The 26,479-nt window shown below is 38.0% G+C and overlaps 1 protein-coding gene across 1 annotated transcript in view; it reads left to right on the forward strand.

Annotated features, from left to right (window-relative positions):
* TBK1 (TANK binding kinase 1) overlaps nucleotides 1-26,479 on the forward strand; it is a 48,335-nt gene that overhangs the window by 2,239 nt on the left and 19,617 nt on the right. Inside the window, exons 2-7 of the mRNA XM_025403270.1 lie at nucleotides 1,416-1,533; nucleotides 5,397-5,537; nucleotides 10,168-10,297; nucleotides 12,735-12,916; nucleotides 20,034-20,194; nucleotides 25,322-25,432. Of these exons, the coding sequence (XP_025259055.1) occupies nucleotides 1,447-1,533; nucleotides 5,397-5,537; nucleotides 10,168-10,297; nucleotides 12,735-12,916; nucleotides 20,034-20,194; nucleotides 25,322-25,432 (812 nt within the window). The 5' untranslated portion in view covers nucleotides 1,416-1,446. The remainder of the gene's footprint in view (nucleotides 1-1,415; nucleotides 1,534-5,396; nucleotides 5,538-10,167; nucleotides 10,298-12,734; nucleotides 12,917-20,033; nucleotides 20,195-25,321; nucleotides 25,433-26,479) is intronic.

Here is a 26,479-nt window from a genome sequence, read left to right on the forward strand (position 1 = left end):
TTACTTTTCTTTATTTTAAAACACCTTAAATTATGTCTTAAATTAGTCTTTCAAAACATTTGAAGGAGGTAAGTAACAATATCACTCTCATGGACAAAGACAAAATTAGAAGAGAAATAGGTGTTGGGTTTTTTTGTTTTTGTTTTTGTTTTTTTTTGAGATGGAGTCTCGCTCTTTCACCCAGGCTGAAGTGCAGTGGCGCGATCTCAGCTCACTGCAACCTCTGCCTGCCGGGTTCAAGCAATTCTCCTGCCTCAGCCTCCTGAGTAGCTGGAATTATGGGTATGCACCACCATGCCTGGCTAATTTTTTTGTATTTTTAGTAGAAGAGGGGTTTCTCCATATTGGCCAGGCTGGTCTCGAACTCCTGACCTTGTGGTCCGCCCGCCTCGGACTCCCAAAGTGCTGGGATTACAGGCATGAGCCACTGTACCCGACTGAGAAATAGATGTTTCTTTCAGCCCTGTGTTAAGTTAATTAAATTGAATGTATGTCATTGGTTAATGTTTTTTTTCCAAAGCTCACACAACATTTTAGCCTTGAATATTGCTAGAAACTTAGATTTTTTTTTTTTTTCCTTTTGAGATGGAGTCTTGCTGTGTCACCCAGGCTGGAATGGGGTGGCACGATCTGGGCTCACTGCAGCCTCTGCTTCCGGGTTCAAGTGATTCTCCTGTCTCAGCCTCCCGAGTAGCTGGGATACAGGCGCCTGCCACTATACCCATCTAATTTTTGTATTTTTTCTGGAGACAGGGCTTTTCTATGTTAGCCAAGGTCTCAAACTCCTGGCCTCAGGTGATCTGCCCGCCTTGGCCTTCCAAAGTGCTGGGATTACAGGCATGAGCCACTGCTGTCAGCTGAAACTCAAATATTTTTTTTTGTCATATTATTGTATTTTATTATAGTATGTGTAGTGTATACTAACTTAAAGGGAAACAATGTAATCAAAATGATGATCATGGGGAAAATGGCATCTTGCTTTAATCTTCAACTTAAAGTTACTCTTAATAATCCGTTTATACCATTATGTCAAATTTTAGTCATCCCTGCAGAATTTTAGACAAATGAAAACAGACAAGGTGACACCAAAGAGTTAAGCACAGAAAGTGATATTGATTAAAAAGTTGAAAGTAAAAATCTACCTTGGCTAGAACTGAACATTCAGATCCATCTCTCCAGAGGAAAATCTAACTTGAATCATAATGGTTCATATTTTGACTAGTTTATACCATATCAATTAGCAACTTATGACTTGAAAATACTTTGAAACTTAGATATTTATATTGAACTGTTTATACACTTCAATTCAGCAACAGATAATGGGTGATCTTACTTGAGACTAAAAACAGCTAACATTTGTTTCTTAACTGTGTTACTCCCTTAAAACATATTTGCAAATTTGTTTTTTCTCTTAGTATAACAAGAGGATTGCCTGATCCAGCCAAGATGCAGAGCACTTCTAATCATCTGTGGCTTTTATCTGATATTTTAGGCCAAGGAGCTACTGCAAATGTCTTTCGTGGAAGACATAAGGTTGGTACAGAGAAAACTTTGAAGACCTTTTATCACTGTATGTATTTTGTTCTGAGATGCATGCTTACGCTAAAATGTGTGACTTGGTGATTTTGATCCCTTTGTCTGAAGAAATTGTTTTAATGATTTTTGTGGTTATTTAAGGCATAGCTGTGTCAGGCAGTGAACTGTCTACCCAGTGGTGGCAGAGATTAAGTGTTAGTGAGTGGAGGGAAACAGATTGGTTGAAAATGGACTGGGAAAGATTACTGCAGCTCCCCTATGGTAGAGAGTGGTTTCACTGACAGAAGTTCAGTGTCATGAGTTGAGGTAGCATTTGATGTGGCATTTTGGATGGTAGGGAGGCAGATGTGTAGTTGTAGGGGAACTCACAGGTGTTTCTGATAGGCTCTGGTAAGGGTAAGTACCCCTACTAAAACAGCATCCTACAAAGCAGATGAGAGTAAAATGAGATTCTCAACAAGGAGCCCAGGTTGAAAAGACCATATTTTCATATAAGGTAATCAGAACCTGGTAGTGGAGGTGGGAATAAAATAAGATTATTCCCAGAGGCACTTCAAGAACCAAAAAGGATTTTGTGTCAGATTCAATGTGGAGGATGAAATTAAAAATAGTTAAAATAATTTAAAATGAAGAAATCGAAGATAATTAAACTTCCTATTCTGGGAAAGATGCTGGAAAAATAGAGTCTATTCTGGGAAAGAAGCTGGAAAAATGGAGTACACAGTTCATTCATAATACAAATTTTGCAGTGCTATGAATTTGTTTTGGAGCTGAATGATGTTTGGAGCTTCCTAAATCCTTATTTTCAGAAATAGGGCCCTAAAGTTTTAGTAGAGAGGAATTGCTTCCTCTTTTTCTGTATTCTTGAGACTACCAGTCAGTTCTGTCAGTGATGATGAGATAAGCGTACATCGGGGAGCGGCTGTTTCCTCTGGGGAGAGTATATTGACTATAAACACCCTTTATGGCTCATAGAGAATGAATCAGAAGTACCATACGGACAACTTTTAGCTTTCCTCTCCCTGTATCTAGAATTATCCATAAGCTCTGGATTCTTATTCAGATTACTTGTGATCGATCCTGGGTACCCCATTCTAGAAATTGCTTTTGTTTTATGCCAAAGAGAAAATGACTAGTGACTCAGAATTTAGCATTGAGAACACATCTGATCATCTTATCTTCCTGTAGTCCAAATTAACAAACTTTTAATTATCACTTGGTATGTGTCAGGCACTGTAGCAGACCTAGTGAATATAACTATAGCTAATGTGCAGTCCCTGGACACAGTTTCCGGTTTAGTAGCAGGATGGATTAGAAAGGAAGTAAATTGGAAGCTGATGGGATGAGAGATAGTCAATAGTGATAGAGACTGGATGAGACATATTGAAAGGGCCTGGCACTAGAAGATACGTCACATATCCTGCTCCTCTTTCCTTACTTAAATACTCTGTGCTTCATGTAAATGACTACACATAGTATGCACTCTATAAATGTTTGCTGAATGAAAAAATGAGTGAATGAATGAGGACTGATTAGACTACCCCAAGACAACCTGAAGCTCTCCAAAGGAAACAAATATGTACCCATTATAGTGTGGAAATCTAAAATGAGGATTTGAGAAATACAAGAATTAATTAAAAGATTGCCACATCGGACATAGTGGCTCACGCCTATAATCCCAGCACTTTGGGAGGCCAAGATAGGTGGATTGCTTGTGTCTAGGAGTTTTGAGACCAGCCTGGGCAACATGGCAAAACCTTGTCTCTACTAGAAACACACACACACACACAAACACGCGCGCAAAAAAGATGGCCAAGGCCCAGTCTAATATTTAGTCCCCAACAGTTTTCCTAGGAAGGTGCTTTGAGAAACCAAGTTTGTTCTTAATGACGGCAATTTCAAGTGTTTAGGACTATATCCTCCAAAAAATCCTGCTTCCCTTTAACTATTTAAGGATTTTTACCATGATATTAACCCTTTTATATTATTTCTTAGAATGACCGAATTCTAACATTTATTACTTGTCATTCAAAGTATATTACCTACTTAATCTCTTTTTCATTAAATTGCTTTTAGTTACTAATGTATGAGTGTGGATGTGTATATTCATGGTGAAGTTGAAGGGAAGAGAGTTGAAGGATGTGTTGATCTGCACATATGGATATATATACACACACATATATATATATATGGAATATATATATGGATCTCTATTATTTGTATACACTTTGACTTAGTGAATAATAGATGACTGTGTAGGTGAATAAAGGGAAAATGGTACGTTTCCACCTATATCCCGATAATCTCACAGGCATGATGTAGTCTACACAAGTTTGGAAAATAATGACCGTGAGGTCAGTGGGTATATTGCAAAATTGTATTATTTTCCCTGCTTGCTCCTCTGTTAGGTTTCTCCTAGTTTTAGACTGAGTTTGAGGTCTGTCTCAGCTTAAGAAAAATCACTCTGTTGGGTGATATATAGATTTGGCAGTGTCTTTACCCTTACTGAACTAAGGGAAAAACAGTGGAACTGAACTATAGTTAAATTCTTCTCTCTTCATATGTCTGAAAATGGTCATTGGCTCTTTCATCTTTCATTTTCCTCTGGAAAGAATATATATCAATTTGTGCATTTTGCATGACCAGAGTGAGGGGAATCACATAGGATTATGAAGCAGTTAAATGGCCTTAAGAAAAGGATCATGCGATTCTGGAGTGAGAGAGGAGGATGATAGCTCCAAGTGGTGAATCTGTGGAAAGTATAAAGAAGGCTCCAAAGCAGGAACAGTACAGAGGTCCTGATAAAGATGAAATGTCTTTAGCCATGAAATGTGCTTGAAACCCAGGCTCAAAGAGAAAAGGATTTTCCTGCTTGCTCTAAGGAAGTTCAACCTTGGATGAATGGGGGGAAATGTAAGGCTAAACTCAAGATCTGGACTGGCCACGAGGGAGAGGCTTGCTCATTAGAGTGATTGGAAGGAAGTGAGAGGGTCTGAAAGAGAATCTTAAAGGAAGGTTAATAAGAAGAACATACGAATATGATATTTACCTGAAATGTAAGCGTATGTTTAGAACCTCTAAGATTCCCTCCCAGCTACAGCTGTGCTTTGTAATTTTGTGTGTGATCTACTTCAGTAGGTCATGAAAGAGTGAGAGTGGGATGCTGCGATACATCAGTAGAGAAGAAGAAATAAATACCTTTAATCCTCTAGAGAGGGTCTGTGAAGGAACAGCCTGCCCTGGTCATCTAGGTAGAGTTGCAGAAAGTAACCCAGGGCAGCAGGGGTAGAATCCAACCAGGAAGTCTGCTTTAGCCTCGCTCTGCAACTCCTGCTTTCCCCACTCCCCTCCCCAACATTGTCCTAGCTACAAAATAATTCTGAAAAGTTGATTGCATTACTTTGATATTCTTAATAAAAATCTCGTAGGTGGAATATAGTGCTCAGTCTCTCTGTCCTGCTTTGATTTGTTTAAAATTATTAGGCCTTGGAGAAGCCCTTGTGAGTTTCACTTTCTATTTCCTCTCTAAAAGATGATTTTGCTTTTGATATTATTATAGCTTTTATCTTCCGATGTGTGACTATTTTTGCCCCACTGTATCCTCATGAAAGCTTTATGATATGAAAGAAAATATCCATTTCTAAATTCCAAAAGGTGTAATTTGAAAGAAATGTTGAGCAGTTAATTGATTCATTTTAACTTTTTAGAAAAGTCAAGAGTCCTAGTACAGATTCCCTGTGCCTAAAAGATGCACGATGTTCTATCAGAAAATAAGTTGCAATAACTAGTTTTGATGCTACCTTTTAATCTCTTTTACAATATTATGAATAAGTAAAACATTTCTCTCTTTTTTTTTAAAGAAAACTGGTGATTTATTTGCTATCAAAGTATTTAATAACATAAGCTTCCTTCGTCCAGTGGATGTTCAAATGAGAGAATTTGAAGTGTTGAAAAAACTCAATCACAAAAATATTGTCAAATTATTTGCTATTGAAGAAGAGGTAAGTAGTAAAACTTTAGTTATTCTTACATTTATTGTAGTTGTGAGTCAAGAGATAGAACCTAATATTAAAAAATGGATTTTTTAAAAAAAAACTGTTGAAAAGTGGGGTTTGTACAACCAAATACTCTATCCTAAAGGATTCTTGAATATATAGAACAATAGAAATAAAATATTATAAAAACGGAATCAGAAACAGTAGTATAAGAAATCAAAGGGGGTGGCCAGGTACGGCTGGGTGTGGTGGCTCATGCCTGTAATCCCAGCACTTTGGGAGGCCAAGGCAGGCAGATCACGAGGTCAAGAGATTGAGACCAGCCTGACCAATATGGTGAAACCCCATCTCTACTAAAAATACAAAAATTAGTTGGGCGTGGTGGTGTGCACCTGTAGTGCCAGCTACTTGGGAGGCTGAGGCAGGAGAATTGCTTAAACCTGGGAGGCAGAGGTCACAGTGAGCTGAGATCGTGCTGCTGCACTCCAGCCTGGCAACAGAGCAAGACTCCATCTCAGAAAAAAAAGAAAGAAAGAAAGAAAGGATCACTTGAGCTCAGGAATTCGAGAACAGCCTGGGCAACATGGCAAAACCCTGTCTCTGTAAAAAATACAAAAATTTGCCGTGCGTGGAGGTGTGCACCTGTAGTTCCAGCTACTCAGGAGGCTGAGGTGGGAGGATCACCTGAGCCTGAGAGATCAAGGCTACAGTGAACCATATTGTGCCACTGTACTCTAGCCTGGGTGATGGAGTGAGACCCTGTCTCAAAAAATTAAAGAAATAAAGAAATGAAAGGGTATTGAATATGGTTACCAGTATTATTACTAGAAAAAGACAGGTAACAAGTTAAATCAATAATTATAAAAAGAAAAAATAATTATAAAAAGAAAAAAATCAAACTTTAAAAAAATAAAAATTTTTTATTTTGCGAAAGAATAAAAATTTCAAGAGTCCTAGAGTTTAAGATATGAAGTCCAATTATAAAAGAATTGATTTTTTTAAGGGGAAATGGTGGATGTAAGAATGTCATTAGGAAACGTAATCTAGAAATAATGGAAATAGAAATTATTTTAATCCCTTTAAACATGAGCAATCAATAAAGTCTTTGGGGAAAAAATGTAGTTTATACTCTTTAGTGATTTTATTTTTAGTGATTATTTCTTAGGAAGTAAACAGAAATATAATTTTATGCATAAAAATTTAATTGGCATGCTGTTTATAATAAAGAGTGGTTAAATAAGTTGAATAAATTAGAATGTGTGGCAGATAGTTACCTGGAATTAGCCAAACTCAAGGTTAAGAGCATAGCCTTCCAGACTGCCAAGTCTGCTCAAGACTTCTGATACCAATTGCGAAGGAGTTTGGCAAACTGCACAGAGAGAACAGTTCTCATAAGACTACCCTCACATCATACCAGCTGGATGCAAATATGGGGGTTGCCCATGACACTCAGATTTGGTAATTTGCTGGAAAGTAGAATGACTCACAAAACTGAGGAGAGTGCTATACTTACAATTACTATTTTATTGTAGCAAAAAGATGGAAATTAGAACCAGCCAGAGGAAGAGACACAAAGCGTGGAATGTGGGAGGGTTCCAAACTTGAAGCTTCTTTGTCCTGAGGGACACATTACTGTCTCAGCATTGATGTGTGACAGTATGCATGGAGTATTGCCATTCAGGGAAGCTCACCCAAGCCTTTGGTGTCCAGGGTTTTTACTGAGGCTGGATCACTTATTGCCTGTATTGCTGACCTTTAGTCCCCAGCCCCTTCCAGAGTTTTGGGGTAATTCCTTTAGTCTCCATTTCCTCTGGAGGGCAGAACTCATACGGTGTGTTCTAAAGCCCCCATCATAAATCATGCTGTTAGAATCTCCAGTGGCCAAAGTCCCCAGAGGAACAAAGACAGAAGTCTTGTTCTTTCAGATAGGACATTTCAGGGGCCAGAGATCACTTTCCAGTAACCAGGGGCAAAGCCTGACTTCTCTTCGGGTAAAGTTAATTTTACCACATAGTAGTTAAGTGGTAATGAAAAGAGATATTTACCAAAATTTTAATCTTCTCAAAACACCTTATATATGATGTTATGTGAGAAGAATCAGGATTAAAAATATATATGTAGTATGATGTTAATATATACAGTGTAATATGCAAACAGCATTATGTATCTGTGACATTATTTGATTCATAGAAAAAAGACTGAAAAAAAATACACCAAAATATTAATTCATTATCTCCAGGTAATGGAATTATGTATACTATCCAAATTTTCAACAATCAACATATATCATCATTTAAAAGCAACAGGTTTTTTTTCCTTTTTTTTTTTTTTTTTTTTTTTTTTTTTTGAGACAGAGTCTCACTCTGTCACCCACCCAGGCTGGAGTGCAGTGGCGCGATCTCGGCTCACTGCAAGCTCCGCCCCCCCGTTCACGCCATTCTCCTGCCTCAGCCTCCCGAGTAGCTGGGACTACAGGCGCGCACCACCAAGCCCGGCTAATTTTTTGTATTTTTAGTAGAGACGGGGTTTCACCATGTTAGCCAGGATGGTCTCGATCTCCTGACCTCGTGATCCGCCTCCCTCGGCCTCCCAAAGTGCTGGGATTACAGGCATGAGCCACTGCGCCTGGCAGTTTTTTCTTTCTATTACAATTATTTCTCTCTCTCTTTTGAAATGACTGCCAGAAAGTAATTTAAAATATTTTATAGAAGTGTTTTGGAGATATGTAGAAAAAAATTATAAAAGAAAGGATAAAAAGTTGGAGATGAATAGTAGATTTTAAGACTCATTCACATTTTCAGGTTCTGAAATTGGTGTGCATCTTATAATCATTGTGTATATGTAATTTGATGGTATTTCTTTTTCCCCGTAAAGCTGTTATTAAATTGATGAAGCATTATAATCAATGGTATGTTAAAATTAAGGTTTAAAACAAATGAGCAGCTCAGATGCAAATGAGCAGACTGGAGCTTTGCTGTGAGAGGGACTACTCAGCTGTTCTGCTCCCCATTTATTTTTAAGGATAGGACTCCATTCCTTGAAGTAACAGTAGTCATCATAAGAAAAATTTCATTTTAAGAGGTTAGAAGAGCTGTTGCCCTAAATGTGCTGTTATACATAAGAAATTCAACACTGGCGTGATGTCTCACGCCTGTAATCCCAGCACTTTGGGAGGCCGAGGCGGGCGGATCACAAGGTCAGGAGATTGAGACCATCCTGGCTAACATGGTGAAACCCCATCTCTACTAAAAATACAAAAAAATTAGCTGGGTGTGGTGGCACGTGCCTGTAGTCCCAGCTACCTGGGAGGCTGAGGCAGGAGAATGGAGAATGGAGTGAACCCGGGAGGCAGAGAGTCGAGATCGTGCCACTGCACTCCAGCCTGGGCAACAGAGCAAGACTCCGTCTCAAAAAAAAAAAAAAAAAAGAAATAAAGAATTTCAAGTGACTGGGTGTGGTGGCTCAAGCTTGCAATCTCAGCACTTTGGGAGGTTGAGGCAGGCAGATTGCTTGAGCCCAGAAGTTTGAGACTAGCCTGGGCAACATAGTGAGACCCCATCTCTACAAAATAATAGAAAAATCAGCCAAGCATGGTGGAGCATGTCCATACTCCCAGCTACTTGGGAGTTGAGGCAGGAGAATCACTTGAACCTTGGAGGTGGAGGTTGCTCTGAGACAGAGCAAGACTGTCTCAAACAAAAAAAGAAAAGAAATTTAAGATAATTTTAAGGCCGGGCGCGGTGGCTCAAGCCTGGAATCCCAGCACTTTGGGAGGCCGAGACGGGCGGATCACGAGGTCAGGAGGTCAAGACCATCCTGGCTAACACGGTGAAACCCGGTCTCTACTAAAAAATACAAAAAACTAGCCAGGCGAGGTGGCGGGTGCCTGTAGTCCCAGCTACTCGGGATGCTGAGGCAGGAGAATGGCATGAACCCGGGAGGCGGAGCTTGCAGTGAGCCGAGATCTGGCATTGCACTCCAGCCTGGGTGACAGAGCAAGACTCCATCTCAAAAAAAAAAAAAAAGATAATTTTAACAAAACCATCATAACATCGTACCAATGATTTTGTAGTTCAGATTTAGCTACTTTTTACTGTGGTTTGTCTTCAAAAACAAATCCAACTTCTTAATAGGAATTTGGAAAATGTTAATTCTTTTTCTTTTTCTTTTATTTATTTATTTTTTGAGATGGAGTCTCGCTTTGTCGCCAGGCTGGACTGCAGTGGCGCAATCTCGGCTCACTGCAACCTCCGCCTCCTGGGTTCAAGTGATTCTCCTGCCTCAGCCTCCTGAGTAGCTGGGACTAGAGGCGTGTGCCACCACACTCAGCTAATTTTTGTATTTTTGGTAGAGATGGGGTTTCAGCATGTTGGCCAGGATGGTCTCAATCTCTTGACCTCGTGGTCCGCCCACCTCAGCCTCCCAAAGTGCTAGGATTACAGGCGTTAGCCACCACGCCTGGCTGGAAGATGTTAATTCTTATATGTGTATGGTCAACAGATACTGAATCTCAGGTGAACCTAAGTGCTTTCATCATTGTAACAAATCCTACATTTAAATGAAATCAGATAAGTACTGACATATAATCAAAATTTATTTTTTATGTTGATTCGCAATCAATGATTTTTTTTTTCAGACAACAACAAGACATAAAGTACTTATTATGGAATTTTGCCCATGTGGGAGTTTATACACTGTTTTAGAAGAGCCTTCTAATGCCTATGGACTACCAGAATCTGAATTCTTAATTGTTTTGCGAGATGTGGGTATGTTTATTTATGTGATTTCATTTATATATAAAATTTAATAACAGAATTTTTTAAAAACATCTTACATTCAAAACTAAAGACCTTTATGCAATGCTTCCATAGATATGACACCAAAAACACAAATACCAAAAATAAATACATAAATTGGACTTCATCAACATTAAACATTTTTGTGCCTCAAAGGACATCAGGTAAGTGAAAAGACAGCCCATAGAATGAGAAAAAAAATGTTTGTAAATCATACACCTGACAAGGAATTTTTATCCAGACAAGTCAGCAATAAAAAGCCAAATAACCCAGTTTAAAAATGGGCAAAGGATTCGCATAGACATTTCTCCAGAGAAGATACACAAGTGGCTAACAAGTACATAAAAAAGGTTCAATGTTAATTAATCAATTAATAACCAACATCATTGGTTATTAGGGAAATGCTCATCAAAACCACAATGAAATACCACTTTATACCAATGAAAATGACTAATATCAAAAAGACAAACAGGGCCAACCATGGTGGCTCACACCTGTAATCCCAGCACTTTGGGAGGCGGAGGCAGGCAGATTGCTTGAGTCCAGGAGTTCAAGATCAGCCTGAGCAACATAGTGAGCCCCCGTCTCTACAAAAAATAAAATAAAAAATAGCCAAGCATGGTGGCATGCACCTGTAGTCCCAACTACTCGGGAGGCTGTGGTGGGAGGATAACTTGAGTCCAGGAGATTGAGGCTGCTGTGAGCCATGATTGTACCACTGCACTACAGCCTGGGCAACAAAGTAAGACCCTATCTCAAAAAAAAAAAAAAAATTGAACAACAAGAAGTGTTGGCAAGAATATGGAGAAATTGGAATCCTCATACATTGCTGGTAGGATTGTAAAATGATACAGCCATTCTGGAAAACAGTCTAGAAGTTCCTCAAAAAGTTCAATATAGAATTATTTAACTTTTGACCAAATGACCCAGCAATTCCACTGCTACGTATATACCCCAAAGAATTAACATATCCATATAAAAGCTTGTACTCCAATGTACTTAGCAGCATTATTCATAATAGCAAAAAATAAAAAATGAAAACAGCCCAAATGTCCCTCAACTGATGAATAGATAAACAAAAATGTGGTATGTCCATACAATGGAATATTATTTGTTTACAAAAAGATACGAAGTAGTTATATATGCTACAACATGGATGAACCTGAAAACATGTTAAGTGAAAGAAGCCAGACGCAATATTATGTGATTCCATTTATATGAAATGTCAAGAATAGGCAAATCCATAGAGACAGAAAGCAGATTAGTGGTTGCTGGGGGATCAGGAGAAGATGGAGTTGGGTATGAGATGTCTTTTTGGTGTGACAAAAGTATTCTGAAATTAGTGGTGATGGTTGTACAACTCTGACCATACTAAAATTGACTGAATTGTACACTTTAAAAAGGTGAATGTTGTGTGTGAATTCTATCTCAGTGAACCTATTTTTTTAAAAAAATACTGCAATCAAAGAAAATAACATCTTAAAATAAATGAATCAAATATTCGAGGTATGGGGAAAAGTCAAGTGATAAAGAAGGTAAAAGATTGCTGGGAATTCTTGAACTTGACACTGGAAGCAGAGTGATTAGTTAGTTGAGGACACAATGAGAGAGAAACAATATTACTAGTATGCTATAGCCTGTTTAATCAAATAGGAATTATGGATATGATATCTTCCTAAGTATACTGGTAGTCCTGAGTTTTAATAATTATACATTGATACCCCTAAACCTTTTACATATTTTGAATTTGAACATTCATCTATCAGCCGTCAAGCAAATGTATAAAGTTATCACTAAGTGGCAGTGCCTGTCAGTTAGACAAAGTAGCTTAATTTCAGCAAAGTAGACAACTTTGCCCTTAAGAAAAGAGAAAAGAAAATGGGCTTTTTGGAATAGCGTCAAGCATATGAGAATACATGTTTATGGAAACAAGTTTGACACTTTGCTGTTTTTCTGTTTCTTTTTTGCTGTTTTACATATCGAGTCCAGTTTACTTTTTAGGGAATTTTTCTCGCAAGATAAAGAAATATAAAACTCTGGTGAAAGATTGATATCTTTTTTGGGAATCTTTATTATTTTTATGTTTAAACAGTCACCCACATATATATAACCAAAGTAATTCAAGAAATCATATGCTTAAGACTGTTTTGTTACATTTTCCTGGTAGTACTTAAGAGACACTGGATTCTTCCTTAGACCACATTAATTTTTATCATTCTAAAACTTCTTATAACTAAAGCATAAGATATTATATATGTTTATTTATTATCTATTCTTTGAGTAAAATTACTTTGAACCAAATTATGGAAAAATTTATATTAAGTTTGAGTGACTATATCAATGAATTTGAGACATGCACACATACACCTAAATACATTATGACTTCTTTTGTTTTATTTTGTTGAAGTGGGTGGAATGAATCATCTTCGAGAGAATGGCATAGTGCACCGTGATATCAAGCCAGGAAATATCATGCGTGTTATAGGGGAAGATGGACAGTCTGTATACAAACTCACAGATTTTGGTGCAGCTAGAGAATTAGAAGATGATGAGCAGTTTGTTTCTCTGTATGGCACAGAAGAATATTTGGTAAGTCATGCATCGCTAATATTTTCATTTAAAGAAGCTTGATATATTGTAATTATAATTGGGTAATTGATCAGCCAATTCGCTATAAAATACCATTTCCTTTTTATGACAAAAATTAAATTTTCTATTCTAATGAATATGTGTAACATGGGAAATTAGGTACTCATTTCCAAGGGTGCAGTTATTTTTCTGTTAAAAATTCTTGGAAGTTTTATAGCACCCTTAAATTCTTGAGTTTTACTGATGCTATGGATCTGTGTCAGAAGGATCCCTTTTTTTGATGAGGAGTCAATATATTACAAGCTTGTTATAATACTGTTTTTTATATATTCATTATGTTTATGAAACAGATAATTTTATTTGGGGGAGTTTGGTTATTGAATGACTAAAAGGACCATTGTTAGAAACACACACGCACAAAATTCCCCTGAGAAGATCTAACTTGAAATTTGAGAAAGCTAGAAAAGCTCTGTGGTTGAAAAAATTTATGTAGGTGTGTTTTTGTAAAGTCAGTAAATATTTGAAACACTTAAGAAAATATACTTAAAATAAATAGTTTTAACATGTAATCAGGAAGTTTAATATATTTAGCTCACTAATTGTTCATGGCTCTGGGTTTTGTCTTAAAAGTCATAGAATCTATGACTTTTTTGCATTTGGATTGTGCGGTTGTAGTTTTATAAGATGCAAGGTATCTACCACCCCCTGTAGCTTTATTCAGAGTATTCTAAGTGGCATGAACTAAGTGTCTTAAATTGTTATCCTAACTATTGGTAACCCCAAAATGATCTGTAGATATATGTGATGATCTTTTAGATAAGAGTACCTAAGAATGGGTCAGACGCAGTGGCTCATGCCTATAATTCCAACACTTTGGGATGCCGATGATTGCTTCCTCGGCAGGCAAAGGATTGCTTAAGCCCGGGAGTTCAAGACCAGTCTGGGCACAATGACAAGACCCCATCTCTGCAAAAAATTACAAAATTAGCCAGGCATGGTGGTACACATCTATACTCCCAGCTACTCATGAGGCGGAGGCAGAAGGATCCCTTGAGCCCAGAAATTTGAGGCAGCAGTAAGCTGTGATTGCACCACTGCAATCTGGCCTGGGCTACAAAGCGAGACCCTGTCTCTTAATTTTTTTAAAAAAAAGTACCTGACCCAGGCACGGTGACTCATGCCTGTAATCCCAGCACTTTGGGAGGCCAAGGTGAGCAGATCACAAGGTTGGGAGTTTGAGACCAGCCTGGGTAACATGGTGAAACCCCATCTCTACTCAAAATACGAAAATTAGCTGGGTGTGGTGACGTGTGCCTGTAATCCCAGCTACTTTGGGCGGTTGAGGCAGAATTGTTTGAACCTGGGAGGTGGAGGTTTCAATGAGCCGAGATCATGCCACTGCATTCCAGCCTGGGTGACAGAGCGAGACTCTGTCTCAGGGGAAAAAAAAAAAAAAAAAAAAGGTACCTAAAAATGGATTTTATTCATTCATTGCACAAATATTTATGAAGTGCCTACTATATACCAGATACTGTTCTAGGTGCTCAGACTCTAGATACATGATATTCCTGCTCTTATGGAGCCCACATTCTGGTAGGGAAAAAAGATAATTAACAAGTAAAGTAAATTCAGATCATTAAAGTTTAGCAAAGACAATAAATTAAGGTAGTAAGATAAAGAGTGACTAGCAGGAGAAAGATAGCCTGGGAAAGCCTCCTTTAAGGACTAAATGAACTGACACTGAAATGATAAAAAGAAGCAAGCCAGGCACACTGTTCTGACTGCTGTGCTGTGGCCATTCCCTGGCCCTGTGGAAGCTACCTCACCCTGCAGTAAAGAAACTCAACCACCAGTCCTCATACTCCTCGGCAGTTCCCTCCATCTCTACTTGCTGTGTACTACTGAACCCTACTGCATCGGTCTAGCCTCCTTTCCCCTACGTAGACGTGTGTTGTTGAGGGCCCAAGATGCCTGTGGGATCCTCTGGCTGTCTGAGTTGTGACGTGTGAGCTGCTTTGTGATGCAGTGGACTCCCTGTCATTGTGGATCTGGAGAATGTGTCATAGAACATAGATGGCAGAGGGAAGTACAGTTGTAATGAATTCACCTTCAAGCTTCCTGAGACTCTTGGCTGGAACAGAGACAGGACTCAGATGTTTCTGGCAAATGGAATCAGGCTTCATATCCTGAATTCTCCATGAGAATGTAAGCGCCACAAAAGCAGGGACTTTCATCTTAGCCTGCCGAGAACACCAAGCAGAGTTAGACAAGAGGAAATCACCTCTTGCCTGCTCCTTTCTCTGTCCTACGTGACATTTGTGCTTTTGCTATTATCCTTTTGTCTCTTCCTGGGCCTCAGCGTGTGACTGAGTCAACGCACATCTTCATTCTCATTTCTCTGTTGGTGGTCTTCTCAGTTATATTTGGCTAGACCATGCTTTCTGCTTCTAGAAGCAACACTGCTGAGTTCACACCGGAGCTTTGGTACAAGGCAGCTTCCTGATTCGTTCACTTCCCCAGCTCAGACATTCCCCTTCTCTTTTCTCTTAGAGCAGTGAGCCTCCAATAAATAGCTCAAGGCCATGTTCTCCCAGACTGCCTCCTTTCCAGTAGCAAGCTCGAGCCAGTGTCCTTCAAATTCAATTATTAGATAAAATAACTTCTTCAAAAATTCAATTTCTCTCTCTCTTTCTCTTTCTCTCACCCCGTACTTTTTTTCCCCAACCCCACTTTCTGTAAGAACAGCCTATTTCTAAAAGCTAGTTCACCAGCCCCAGCTCCTTGTCTCTGGAGCCCACACCTGTCATGGCCAAAGCCACAGTAGATGAGTGCTCAGGACACTGCCATTCCCAGGAGGGCACTGCTTGCCAAGGTTTACTGCTCTAAGAATGTTCTTGTGCTTCAGTCTGGTTCCATCAGGCCCAGAGAAAACAGGAGCTGTAAAGGCCTGGAGACAAGAATGACCTCAGGAGTTGGAGAAACACAAAATATGGCAGTTTTGCTGGAATTTAGTGAGTAAAGAGGCAAGTGGAAGGAGTTAGAATTGAAGATGTAATCAAGGGGCTAGCCAGATCAGATAGGCTAGTAGTTTAAACCCTGTCAGACCAATACCCCCTTTTTATAATAAATATTTTGCAGTGTTCCCTTCAGTATCTTGAAATGAAATTCCTAGATAATATAAACCTGCACACTTAATTAAAATAGCATATCTTAATAATGTAAAGGAAAATATTTTATAATAAAATAATAGATATTTAATATGTAAAAATTTAGAAACAGCTTCATGAGCAAACAAATTAAGTAGTCATACATGCTTGTGCCTATATGTAATACCACTTTGAATACAAGTGCTGTGATAACTCATGTTGTATTAGTGAATCACATCACAAATGGTAATATTGTTATTGACATGATTTTCCAAAGTAGTGAACAATTTTTGGTAAAGTTTCTAACTAAACAAAGTGGATTTAAATATAGTTACATTCTTGGAAAAACTGTGCAAAAATGCTTTGTTATATATAAACTGGAGTTCGAAATAGATTTCTCACCTGTACAAGTATCTGACAGAATATTCCAAAGTCATTCAGACTATATATAGGAGGATCATTTTTCAGAACTGTCACATATACTGCAGTATGTCCTTCAGTGTCTGGTCTCCGCCTTTTCCAATCATGATAATTACCATAACAAGCAAAGAGCAGTCCTGTACCAGCCTTCATGAGGTTGCTTCCCCAATACCAACTATTAATCTTTCATGTAACCTCCTGGGAACACAGTTTAGCTTTTGTCTCTAAGACTTTTAAATCAAGAAAAGCAAAACATTAAATAAATTAACTCCAAGTCTGTGCTGTACCCTAGGCTGAAATTTAACTCCAATCTATTTATTTCCTATTTCAGAATGGGAAATACTCAAATACAGTGCGCACCAGAAGTTATAAAATGAGATAAATAATAGTCTAAGACTCAGCAGCCTGGCTGTATTCTACGTTTAATTGAAAACCTCCCTTGTTTTGAAGCTCCCAGGAACTACAACCCAGATGTTAAATCCTCTCTCTTTTGTATGTTAAAGTCCAAAGAAAACATTCTTCTACTGTTTTTTGTTTTTGTTGTTGTTGTTATTGTGACAGAGTCTCAATCTGTCACCCAGGCTGGAGTGCAGTGGCACAATCTCAGCTCACTGCAAGCTGTGCCTCCCAGGTTCAGGTGATTCTTATGTGCCAGCCTCCCAGATAGCTGGGGTTACAGGTGCACACCGCAACACCTGGCTAATATTTTTGTATATATATATGTGTATTTTTGAGACAGAGTCTCTCTGTTGCCCAGGCTGGAGTGTAGTGGTGCCATCTCAGCTCACTGCAACCTCCACCTTCTGGATTCAAGCAATTCTCCTGCCTCAGCTTCCCAAGTAGCTGGGATTACAGGCGTGTGCCACTACCCAGCAAATTTTTGTATTTTTAGTGGAGATGAGGTTTCACCATGTTGGCCAGGCTAGTCTCAAACTCCTGACCTCAAGTGATCCACCCACCTTGACCTCCGAAAGTGCTGGGATTACAGGATGTGAGCCACCACACACTGTCTCTTCTACTGTTTTTAATATAATGGATATTATCTCAGTAATATAATTCTGAAAACCTTGGAGTAGCTTTATCCTTATGCTTTTCTTCCAGATGCAATAGCCCAGGCCCAGTAACACCAAGCTGGTAGCACATCAGGAGAGAGCTAGTGGGTACAAATGTATCAGACCAGCATGTGTCAAGCCACCCCAAGTTAGTCACTCCCAGGGAATAGCTTCCTGCTATACCAATTAGGCTGTATATTATTGCACCTTGTGAGGAGGTCCGTCTTTGTCTCCTTCTAGAATCACTGTGTCTTCTCTTCCCAGGAGGCTTTATATTCCGGAAGGCGTCAGACCTATCCAGGTACTCTTGGCCTCTTCACGACACCATTTGCACACTAAGTACCAGCTACTAGGTCAAAGGTTTGGTAGTCGCTTCTTTGGACAAAAATCACTTTATGTGCTGTGCTACAGAACCAGCAGAGCCACTGAGATCCCATATATCTAGTAGGCATATGTTTGGACACTCACTTCAATACCCAGGTCTTATACTTGTCTGCATTCTGATTTCTCTTTAAAATGTATTTCTCGAAAGAGTCTTTTTCCCACCCTCATCTCCAGCCCCCCCACCCCCAACCCCCAGAAATCAGAGATTGATCGTTTGGGAGTAAGATTCACAGACTGCATCATTTAGAAGCCCGTCCCAGCAGCATTTCCTACACTGGTTCCCAGTTCCCTGGGCTGTAGCTAAATCCCACAATGTCATAAGGAATTGTTTTGGTTTGGAATCATTTAGATGGTAACTCTACTTTGGTCCATAAGTATACTTTTAAGATTTATCTTCTAAAAATCTTCAAGTTGCCAGTGTGTAACTTTCATGAAGGCAGATAGGAGGAGGCCATGCTGTGTGTGACCACTGGTTATTCTCTGCAGAACAAAATGTCCATCAGAATATCTGTTAGGTTCTGTAACCTAAACAATTTTTTAGAAGCTCCATCTGTTCTTAGTGACTGTGGTATATAGTGCAGACTGTCCAATCTTTTGGCTTCCCTGGGCCACATTGGAAGAATTTTCTTGGGCCACACATAAAATAATGATAGCTGATGAGCTATAAAAAAAAAATCGCAAAAGACCTCAATGTTTTAAGAAAGTTTATGAATTTGTGTTGGGCCGCATTCAAGGCTGTCCTGGGCTACATGTGGCCCATAGGCTGCGGGTTGGACAAACTTGGTGTAGTGTCTCCTATATGTAAGGACGTGTGTTGAATGTCAGTAGATCCCCAGTGAACCCAGTTAAGTTAGTCCTCTGAATTGATTCTAGAGAATTTAATTTCATTAAATTAAATACACTTACCCTGACAGATTGCATTTGAGGCATAAGGCAAAGAAATTAAGGCTGCCTGATAGGTTTCGGGTGTGAGCAGCTAGATATGTGGTGGTACTATTTACTTAAAGATTTAGGAGGAAGCAAGTTTAAGTGGGAAGACCAAGAGTCAATTTTGGATATGTTAAGAGTGAGCTGCCTTGTAGACATCAAGAGAACAGTAGGATATATGAATCTGAGGCTCGGGGCCCAAGATAGTTTGGGATGTTAAAGCATACATATGATATTTAATGCATTAGGTCTAAATGGGAGATGAGGGAGTAAGGCAGTTATAATAAGCATGGACAGCTGTACTGAGAAATTTTGCTGTGGTGGGAAGCAGAGAATTGGGTAATTGTTGAAAGGAGTTTTGTGATCAATTTAGAGATCTTTTAAAATGGGAGATATTAAAGCATGTTTGTAAGCAGAAAGTAATGAATCAGAACAGAGGGAAACATTGGTGCATTAAATAAGTAGGATAATTACAAGAATTGATTTCTGGAATTGGCGAGATGATATGATGGGCTCTTCAGTACAGATGGAAAAGTTGGCCATGTATAGGCACAGTTCCATTGTGACTGGAAAGGAGGCCTGGAAAACGGACACAGATTGGCCGGGTGCAGTGGCTCACGCCTGTAATCCCAGCACTTTGGAAGGCCAAGGCTCTCAAGGTCCTCAAGGATCACTTGAGGTCAGAAGTTCGAGACCAGCCTGACCAACATGGCAAAACCCCATCTCTACAAAAAATACAAAAATTAGCTAGGTATCATAGCAGGCACTTGTAGTCCCAGCTTCTCAGGAGGCTGAGGCAGGAGCATCGCTTGAACCCAGGAAGCAGAGCTTGCAGTGAGCTGAGATCAAGCCACTGCACTCCACCCCATCTCAAAAAAAAGAGAAAAAAAGAAAACGGACACAGATTCAGGTAGGTTGTATTTGGTAAAGGGCATAAGGGAGTGCTGGTCTGATTCCTTCCATTTCCACATTAAATTATGAAGCAGGGTCATCAAAATTGAGGATCAAAGGAGGTGGTGGTGGAAGTTTGAGGAGGGAGGGGAAGATGTGAAATAGTCTTTTCAGATTGGGAAAGTGAAGTTATTAGGAAAACAAAATAAAATTTCTAAGCATTATTGAGTATCCATTTGTTTGTATAATGAAATTGGTCACAAGTTCATAGATTTTTCATCTTTTTTTTAATCTTAGCACCCTGATATGTATGAGAGAGCAGTACTAAGAAAAGATCATCAGAAGAAATATGGAGCAACAGTTGATCTTTGGAGCATTGGGGTAACATTTTACCATGCAGCTACTGGATCACTGCCATTTAGACCCTTTGAAGGGCCTCGTAGGAATAAAGAAGTGATGTAAGTGGTTTCCCGATCTAAAAATCAGAGAAGCATTTAAAAAATGATTTCTATCTTGGTTCATCTTATTGTTAGTGGTTTATGCTAATGAAAATTGGTTTAACAATCATTTCTGATATTTTAAGCTACCTGAGTTTTTAAAAAGAATGCAGCCTTATAAAAGTATGCATAATTTTCCATGTTATGTTTAAATATCTTATATACTCAGTATAAATGGTATTCAGTCTTTGGCCCATCATTAAAAATGTACTGCTTTCTAGACTTATTTCAGCTCACTGTTTATTTCACTCTGCGTACTCATCAGCACTTTTCTCCCATACAACTGAAAAAAATAATACAGTTCTGTGGAATATTAGAATCATTACCAGATCTAAAACATCAGTCTTACCCTAAAGTGAACTGATTTCTTTTACCATTTAAAAAATAACATTTTGGGCCAGGCATGGTGGCTCACGCCTGTAATCTCAGCACTTTGGGAGGCTGAGGGAGGAGGATCGCTTGAGCCCAGGAGTTCGAGACTAGCCTGAGCAACATGAGGGTTTTGTAGAGACCCTGTCTCTACAAAAAAAATACAAAAATTAGCCAGGGGTGGTGGTATGCTCCCGTAGTCCCAGCTACTCAGGAGGCTGAGGTGGGAGGATCACCTGAGCCCAGGAGATTGAGGCTGCAGTGAACTGTGATTGCACCACTGCACTCCAGCCTGGGCGACAGAGTGAGACCCTGTCTCTAAATAAATAAATGAAAGAAACTTAAAAATAACATTTTGGCAATAATGTAACATTAAAATTTTTTTTTTCCAGTGTTGCAGATTTGGGCCAGACACTTACATATTTTACTAGTATAATGTATATTCATTTATGTATTGTCACAATTTTTTTTTTAATTTCCATTTTTATTTTAGATTCAGAGGGTATGTGTGAAGGTTTGGTTAAAAGGGTATATTGTGTGTGGTGCTGAGGTTTGGGCTTTTATTGATCCTATCACCCAGATAATGAACATGGTACCGAATAAGAAGTGTTTGACCCTTGTCTCCCTCCCTCCCTACTTTTGGAGTCCCCATTGTCTATTGTTTTCATCCTTATGTCCATCTTTGATGCATTAAATAAGTGGGATAATTACAAGAATTGATTTCTGGAATTGGCGAGACAATATGATGGGCTCCACGGCACAGATGGAAAAGTTGTGAACCCAAGATTTAGCTCTCACTTATAAGTGAGAACATAACAGTATTTGGTTTTTTATTTCTGCATTAGTTCACTTAGGCTAAAGGTCTCCAGCTGTATCCATGTTGCTGCAAAGGATATGATTTCATTCTTTTTTATGGCTGCATAGTATTCTATGGTGTATATGTGCCACATTTTTGTTATCCAATCTGCCATTGATGGGAACCTAGATTTATTCTATGTGTTTGCTATTGTGAATACTGCTGGGATAAACATACAAGCGCATGTGTCTTTTTAGGTAGAACAATTTATTTTTCTTTGGTTATATACCCAGCAATGGGATTGTTGGGCATGAGATGGTATCTCATTGCGGTTTTGATTTGCATCTCTTTGATGATTCGTGGTTTTTTCATGTTTGTTGGCAGCAGCTTGCATAGTCTTCTTTTGAGGAGAGTGTGTTCATGTCCTTTGCTCACTTTTTAATGAGATTGTTTGTTTTTTTCTTGTTAATTCGTTTAAGTTCCTTGTAGATTCTGGATGTTAGTCCTTTGTCAAATGCATAGTTTACAAATAATTTCTCCCATTCTGTAGGTTATCTGTTTATTCTGTTGAGAGTTCTTTTTGCTGTGCCAAAGCTCTTTAGTTTAATTCTCATTTATCTATTTTTTATTTTGTTGCATTTGATTTTGGGGTCTTCATCATGAATTATTTGCCTAAGACAATGTATAGAAGAGTATGTCCTATATTTTCTTCTAGAATTTTTGTAGTTTGAGGTCTTACACTTAAGTCTTTAATTCATCTTGAGTTAATTTTTGTATATGGTAAGAGGTGGGGTCTAGTTTTATTTTTCTGCATATGGTTAGCCAGTTTTCCCAGCACCATTTATCAAATAGAGTATCCTTTCCCCATTGTTTATTTTTGTCAACTTTGTCAAAGATATGTTGGTTGTAGATGTGTGGCTTTATTTTAGGAGTCTCTATTCTGTTCCATCAGTCTGTGTATCTTTTTGTACCAATACCATGCTGTTTTGGTTACGGTAGCCCTGCAGTATAGTTTGAAGTCAGCTAATATGATGCCTTCAGCTTTGTTCTTTTTGCTTAAGACTGCTGTGGCTATTCAGGCTCTGTTTTTGTTCCATATAAATTTAGAATAGTTTTTTCTAATTCTGTGAAAAATAACATTAATAATTTGATAGGAATAGCATTGATTCTGTAGATTGCTCTGGGCAGTATGGATATTTTAATGATATTGATTCTTCCAACCCATGAGCATGGAATGCTTTTCCATTTGTTGTGTCATTTATGATTTCTTTCAGCGGTATTACGTGTTGTAGTGATCTTTCAACTCCTCAGTTAAGTGTATTCCTAGGTATTTTTGTGTCTGTGTGTGGCTATGGTAAATGGGATTGCGTTCTTGATTTGGTTCTCAGCTTTATCTGTGTATAGAAATGCTACTGATTGTTGTACATTTATTTTGTGTCCTGAGATTTGACTGAAATTATTTATCAGGTCTAGGAGTCTTTTGGCGAAATCTTTAGGGTTTTCTAGGTTTAGAATCATATTGTCAGTGAAGAGGGATAATTTGACTACCTCTTTTCCTATTTGAATGCCTTTTATTTTTTTCTTGCCTGATTGCTCTGGCTGGGATTTCTAGTACTATGTTGAGTAGGAGTGGTAAGAGTGGGCATCCTTGTCTTGTCTCAGTTCTTAAAGGGAATTGCCCATTCAGAATGATGTTGGCTATTGATTTGTCATAGATGGCTCTTATTATTTTGAGATATGTTCCTTCTGTGCCTACTTTGTTGAGGTGTATTGCCATAATAATTATGAAATAGTTACTGTGTATAAAGTCATTTTTTGTAAGCCAAGGAAAAGAGAGATGGATTTCTAGATGTGAAATTAATTGTACAAATAATCTATAATTGACCACACTTCTTTTTATTTTAAAAGACATTAGTGAATAATCTTGTTTCATGAGAAAGCCAAACCGCATACACATAAAACTATGATGTGAAGAATATTGAGTTTAGTGAATGGACAACAACTACTGACAGCCTAACCTATCCAACCATTCTTTTAGGTCTTAACATATTTCTCGGACCTTTATATATTTGGCCCTACCTTTTGTTTTGTTTTGTTTTGTTTTGTTTTGTTTTGTTTTGTTTTTTTGAGACAGAGTCTTACTCTGTTGCCCAGGCAGGAGTGCAGTGGCCCGATCTCAGCTCACTGCAACCTCCACCTCCCAGGTTCAAGCAATTCTCCTGCCTCAGCCTCCCAAATAGCTGGGATTACAGGTGCCCACCACCATGCCCAGCTATTTTGTACTTTTAGTAGAGATGGGTTTCACCATGTTGCCCAGGCTGGTCTCAAACGCCTGGCCTCAAGTGATCTGCCCCCCACTCCTTGGTCTCCCAAAGTGCTGGCATTATAGGTGTGAGCCACCGCGCCCAGCCTGGCTCTATCTTTTATGAAGCAAACATGACTTTAAGTAATAATCACAACTGTAAAAATATAATTATTTAATCTCTTCTCAAAAAATGGAGGGAGAAGCATGTTTTTCCTTTTGTTGGTTGGAGGAAGTAAAACAAATTCAGATGGTACAATGACTTTTTCTATAACTTGGGGAATAACCTATTCAACTGTACTGATGATTTTGGAATAGCATCCTATTGAGCCTTTTTTTATGTAATTGCCCTTTTAATGAAATCTCTTCATTAAGAAAAACTGATAATTTGTGTTTTTCTCATTACACATAAATTGTGCCTAACAGTTAATCCTACTTTTCTCATCATAGATAGTATCAGCATTTAAAGCAATGTCAGCATTTCTTGCTGCCCTAAAAATGGTTTAAAAGTGTGTGCTGCTCCCTAATAAAGGAAACATGTGACTCATAAGCAGCTAGGAATACCTGATGATTTTATCTGACACCCTTGTGGGCAGATACACCATTAGAAGAATTCTACTTTATTAGAAACTCAACTTTTTATGAACATTGATGCTAAAGAATGTTCAGAGGTGATTGAAGTACTCAGTAATAATAATTGTTTTATTTCACTAATGAAGGATGTATTCATCCAACATTATAGTAGTGCTGATTTCTCAGCATCTCATTTGCATGTTATGAATGTAGTTATATGTGGATCTTATCAAAATTAAACTTTTTTAAAACTTGTAAGCATTCCCTTAAGACTTTTGCTATTTATTCTATTTATTTCTCTTTTGCATTAATCTCACATATGTGCCCTTACTCCTTAGATAGTTCTCACATGAACACACCTTATTTTCCATATTAATTTCCTCTTTGAAAAAATCTCTTAAGGCAGAAATCCTGACTGCCACTGCTGAGGAAGCAGCAAATGGTCTAAATCAGTTGTAGTGGAGTTTGTTCTATTTTTTTAAAAAATATTGATTTGCTCAGAGCATATTTAACGTTAAACAAATATGCTTTTTCCAAAATGTGCAAATGTGTGTTTACCAATGTACAAAGAATCTGATACTGTGCTCTGTATACTATATCTTTTTTTATCTTTTTTGTTTTAAAGAATGCTATTCATTCTGCAGAAACTTTAGTTGTGCCTTTTAATAATATGGGTAAGAGGGATTAGATGCTTTTTTTTCATGGTCTAGAGACATTCTGTGACATAACTTATTTTGTGTTTGCTCGGTTTTTTCAGATGGAAAAATTAATATTTTTGTTGTGAACATCAAGATGCTGTTATAAAGCACTGTGAGATCGCAAATGAAAATTAACTATGGCATATATAAATAACTGTACAACCACTATTGTACTTCAGTCAGTCAGATTCAAAGTATTTTGATTGTTTTATGGATCCTGTGAGCATCAATCACAAAGTTTCATCTAGTAGATAATTGTAGGTGCAATTGAGGAAATACTTTTGCATAGCCCATTAATAAGTCATGCAAAAATCAACTGCTTATTTTATTCTGCTTTTGTTCCTCCCAAGGTATAAAATAATTACAGGAAAGCCTTCTGGTGCAATATCTGGAGTACAGAAGGCAGAAAATGGACCAATTGACTGGAGTGGAGACATGCCTGTTTCTTGCAGTCTTTCTCGGTAAGTGTAGTGCACCTGATTCTCATCTTTTGCACTTAGGTGTTAGAAATCTTTGTTGCCTAAAATACTATTCAAATACTGAAGTGTAGTTTGATTTTATTTTAATTGCTTTGATAAATGATTTTTGTCTTTGCTGCTATACGAATAATTTCCCCAGATCTGCATTAGGACACAGGGCATACATTTTTGAGATTGGTAATCACTGGTCTTGGAATTCTTCCCAGTGTGGGGATCCTGCTCAGGACCTTAGTATCTTTTATAATGACCTCCATATTCATGGATAACAAATAGTGGATTGGATATGAGTAAATTTCTCAACTGGAGTTGTAAAAAGCAAACAATGAAGAGATTTAGTATTATCTTCATTTTTAAAAATTCAAATTATTCAAAGGGTGAGAAATAATAGTTTTTTTGTACTTTTTAGAATTTCAGATGTTCGTATGGGTCTTTAATGTCTCAGACAGAAATCAAAAAAATTATATTGTCGTTTAAGAATCCAGTTACCCCAAAGAAAGAATTAAGGTAAAAGAAATTAAAAGTAGAAAGTAAATTATTTTCACTCTGGAAATAAAGCCAAGACATGCATCAGTATTTAGTATTTGTGATTACTGAATTAACTTCCATTTTTCCTGACTGAGTATGGTAGTTATATAATACTTAATTGGACACAGGTTATGAGTTACTGGCTTAACACCTATTTTTAGTTGTGGGTGCTTTTTGTATGACTTTAAAGAAATAAATATATAAAACAAGCTAATAAAATATCACTTATCATTTTATATGTTGGGTTCTGTGAAAATTCATTTAAACCAGGAGTTCCAATGCTGAAATCATTTTCAAAAACCACTGTTGTTAACAGTTTTGTGTGTGTGTTATTTTAAAAAGTTTCCAAAATGAAATTGTCATACAACTAGATTACTAAGAGAAATTCATTATGTTGGAGAGCAGAAATTTAATATTATAATTGTGATTTGTGTTAAATTTTGATTTAGGAAATACTCATTTTGGGGATCTCAGGCAAAACTGATGAAATGTAAAGGGCTCAGG

This window comes from Theropithecus gelada, chromosome 11 (assembly GCF_003255815.1).
Source record: "Theropithecus gelada isolate Dixy chromosome 11, Tgel_1.0, whole genome shotgun sequence".
In the NCBI taxonomy this organism is placed as follows: Eukaryota; Metazoa; Chordata; class Mammalia; order Primates; family Cercopithecidae; genus Theropithecus; species Theropithecus gelada.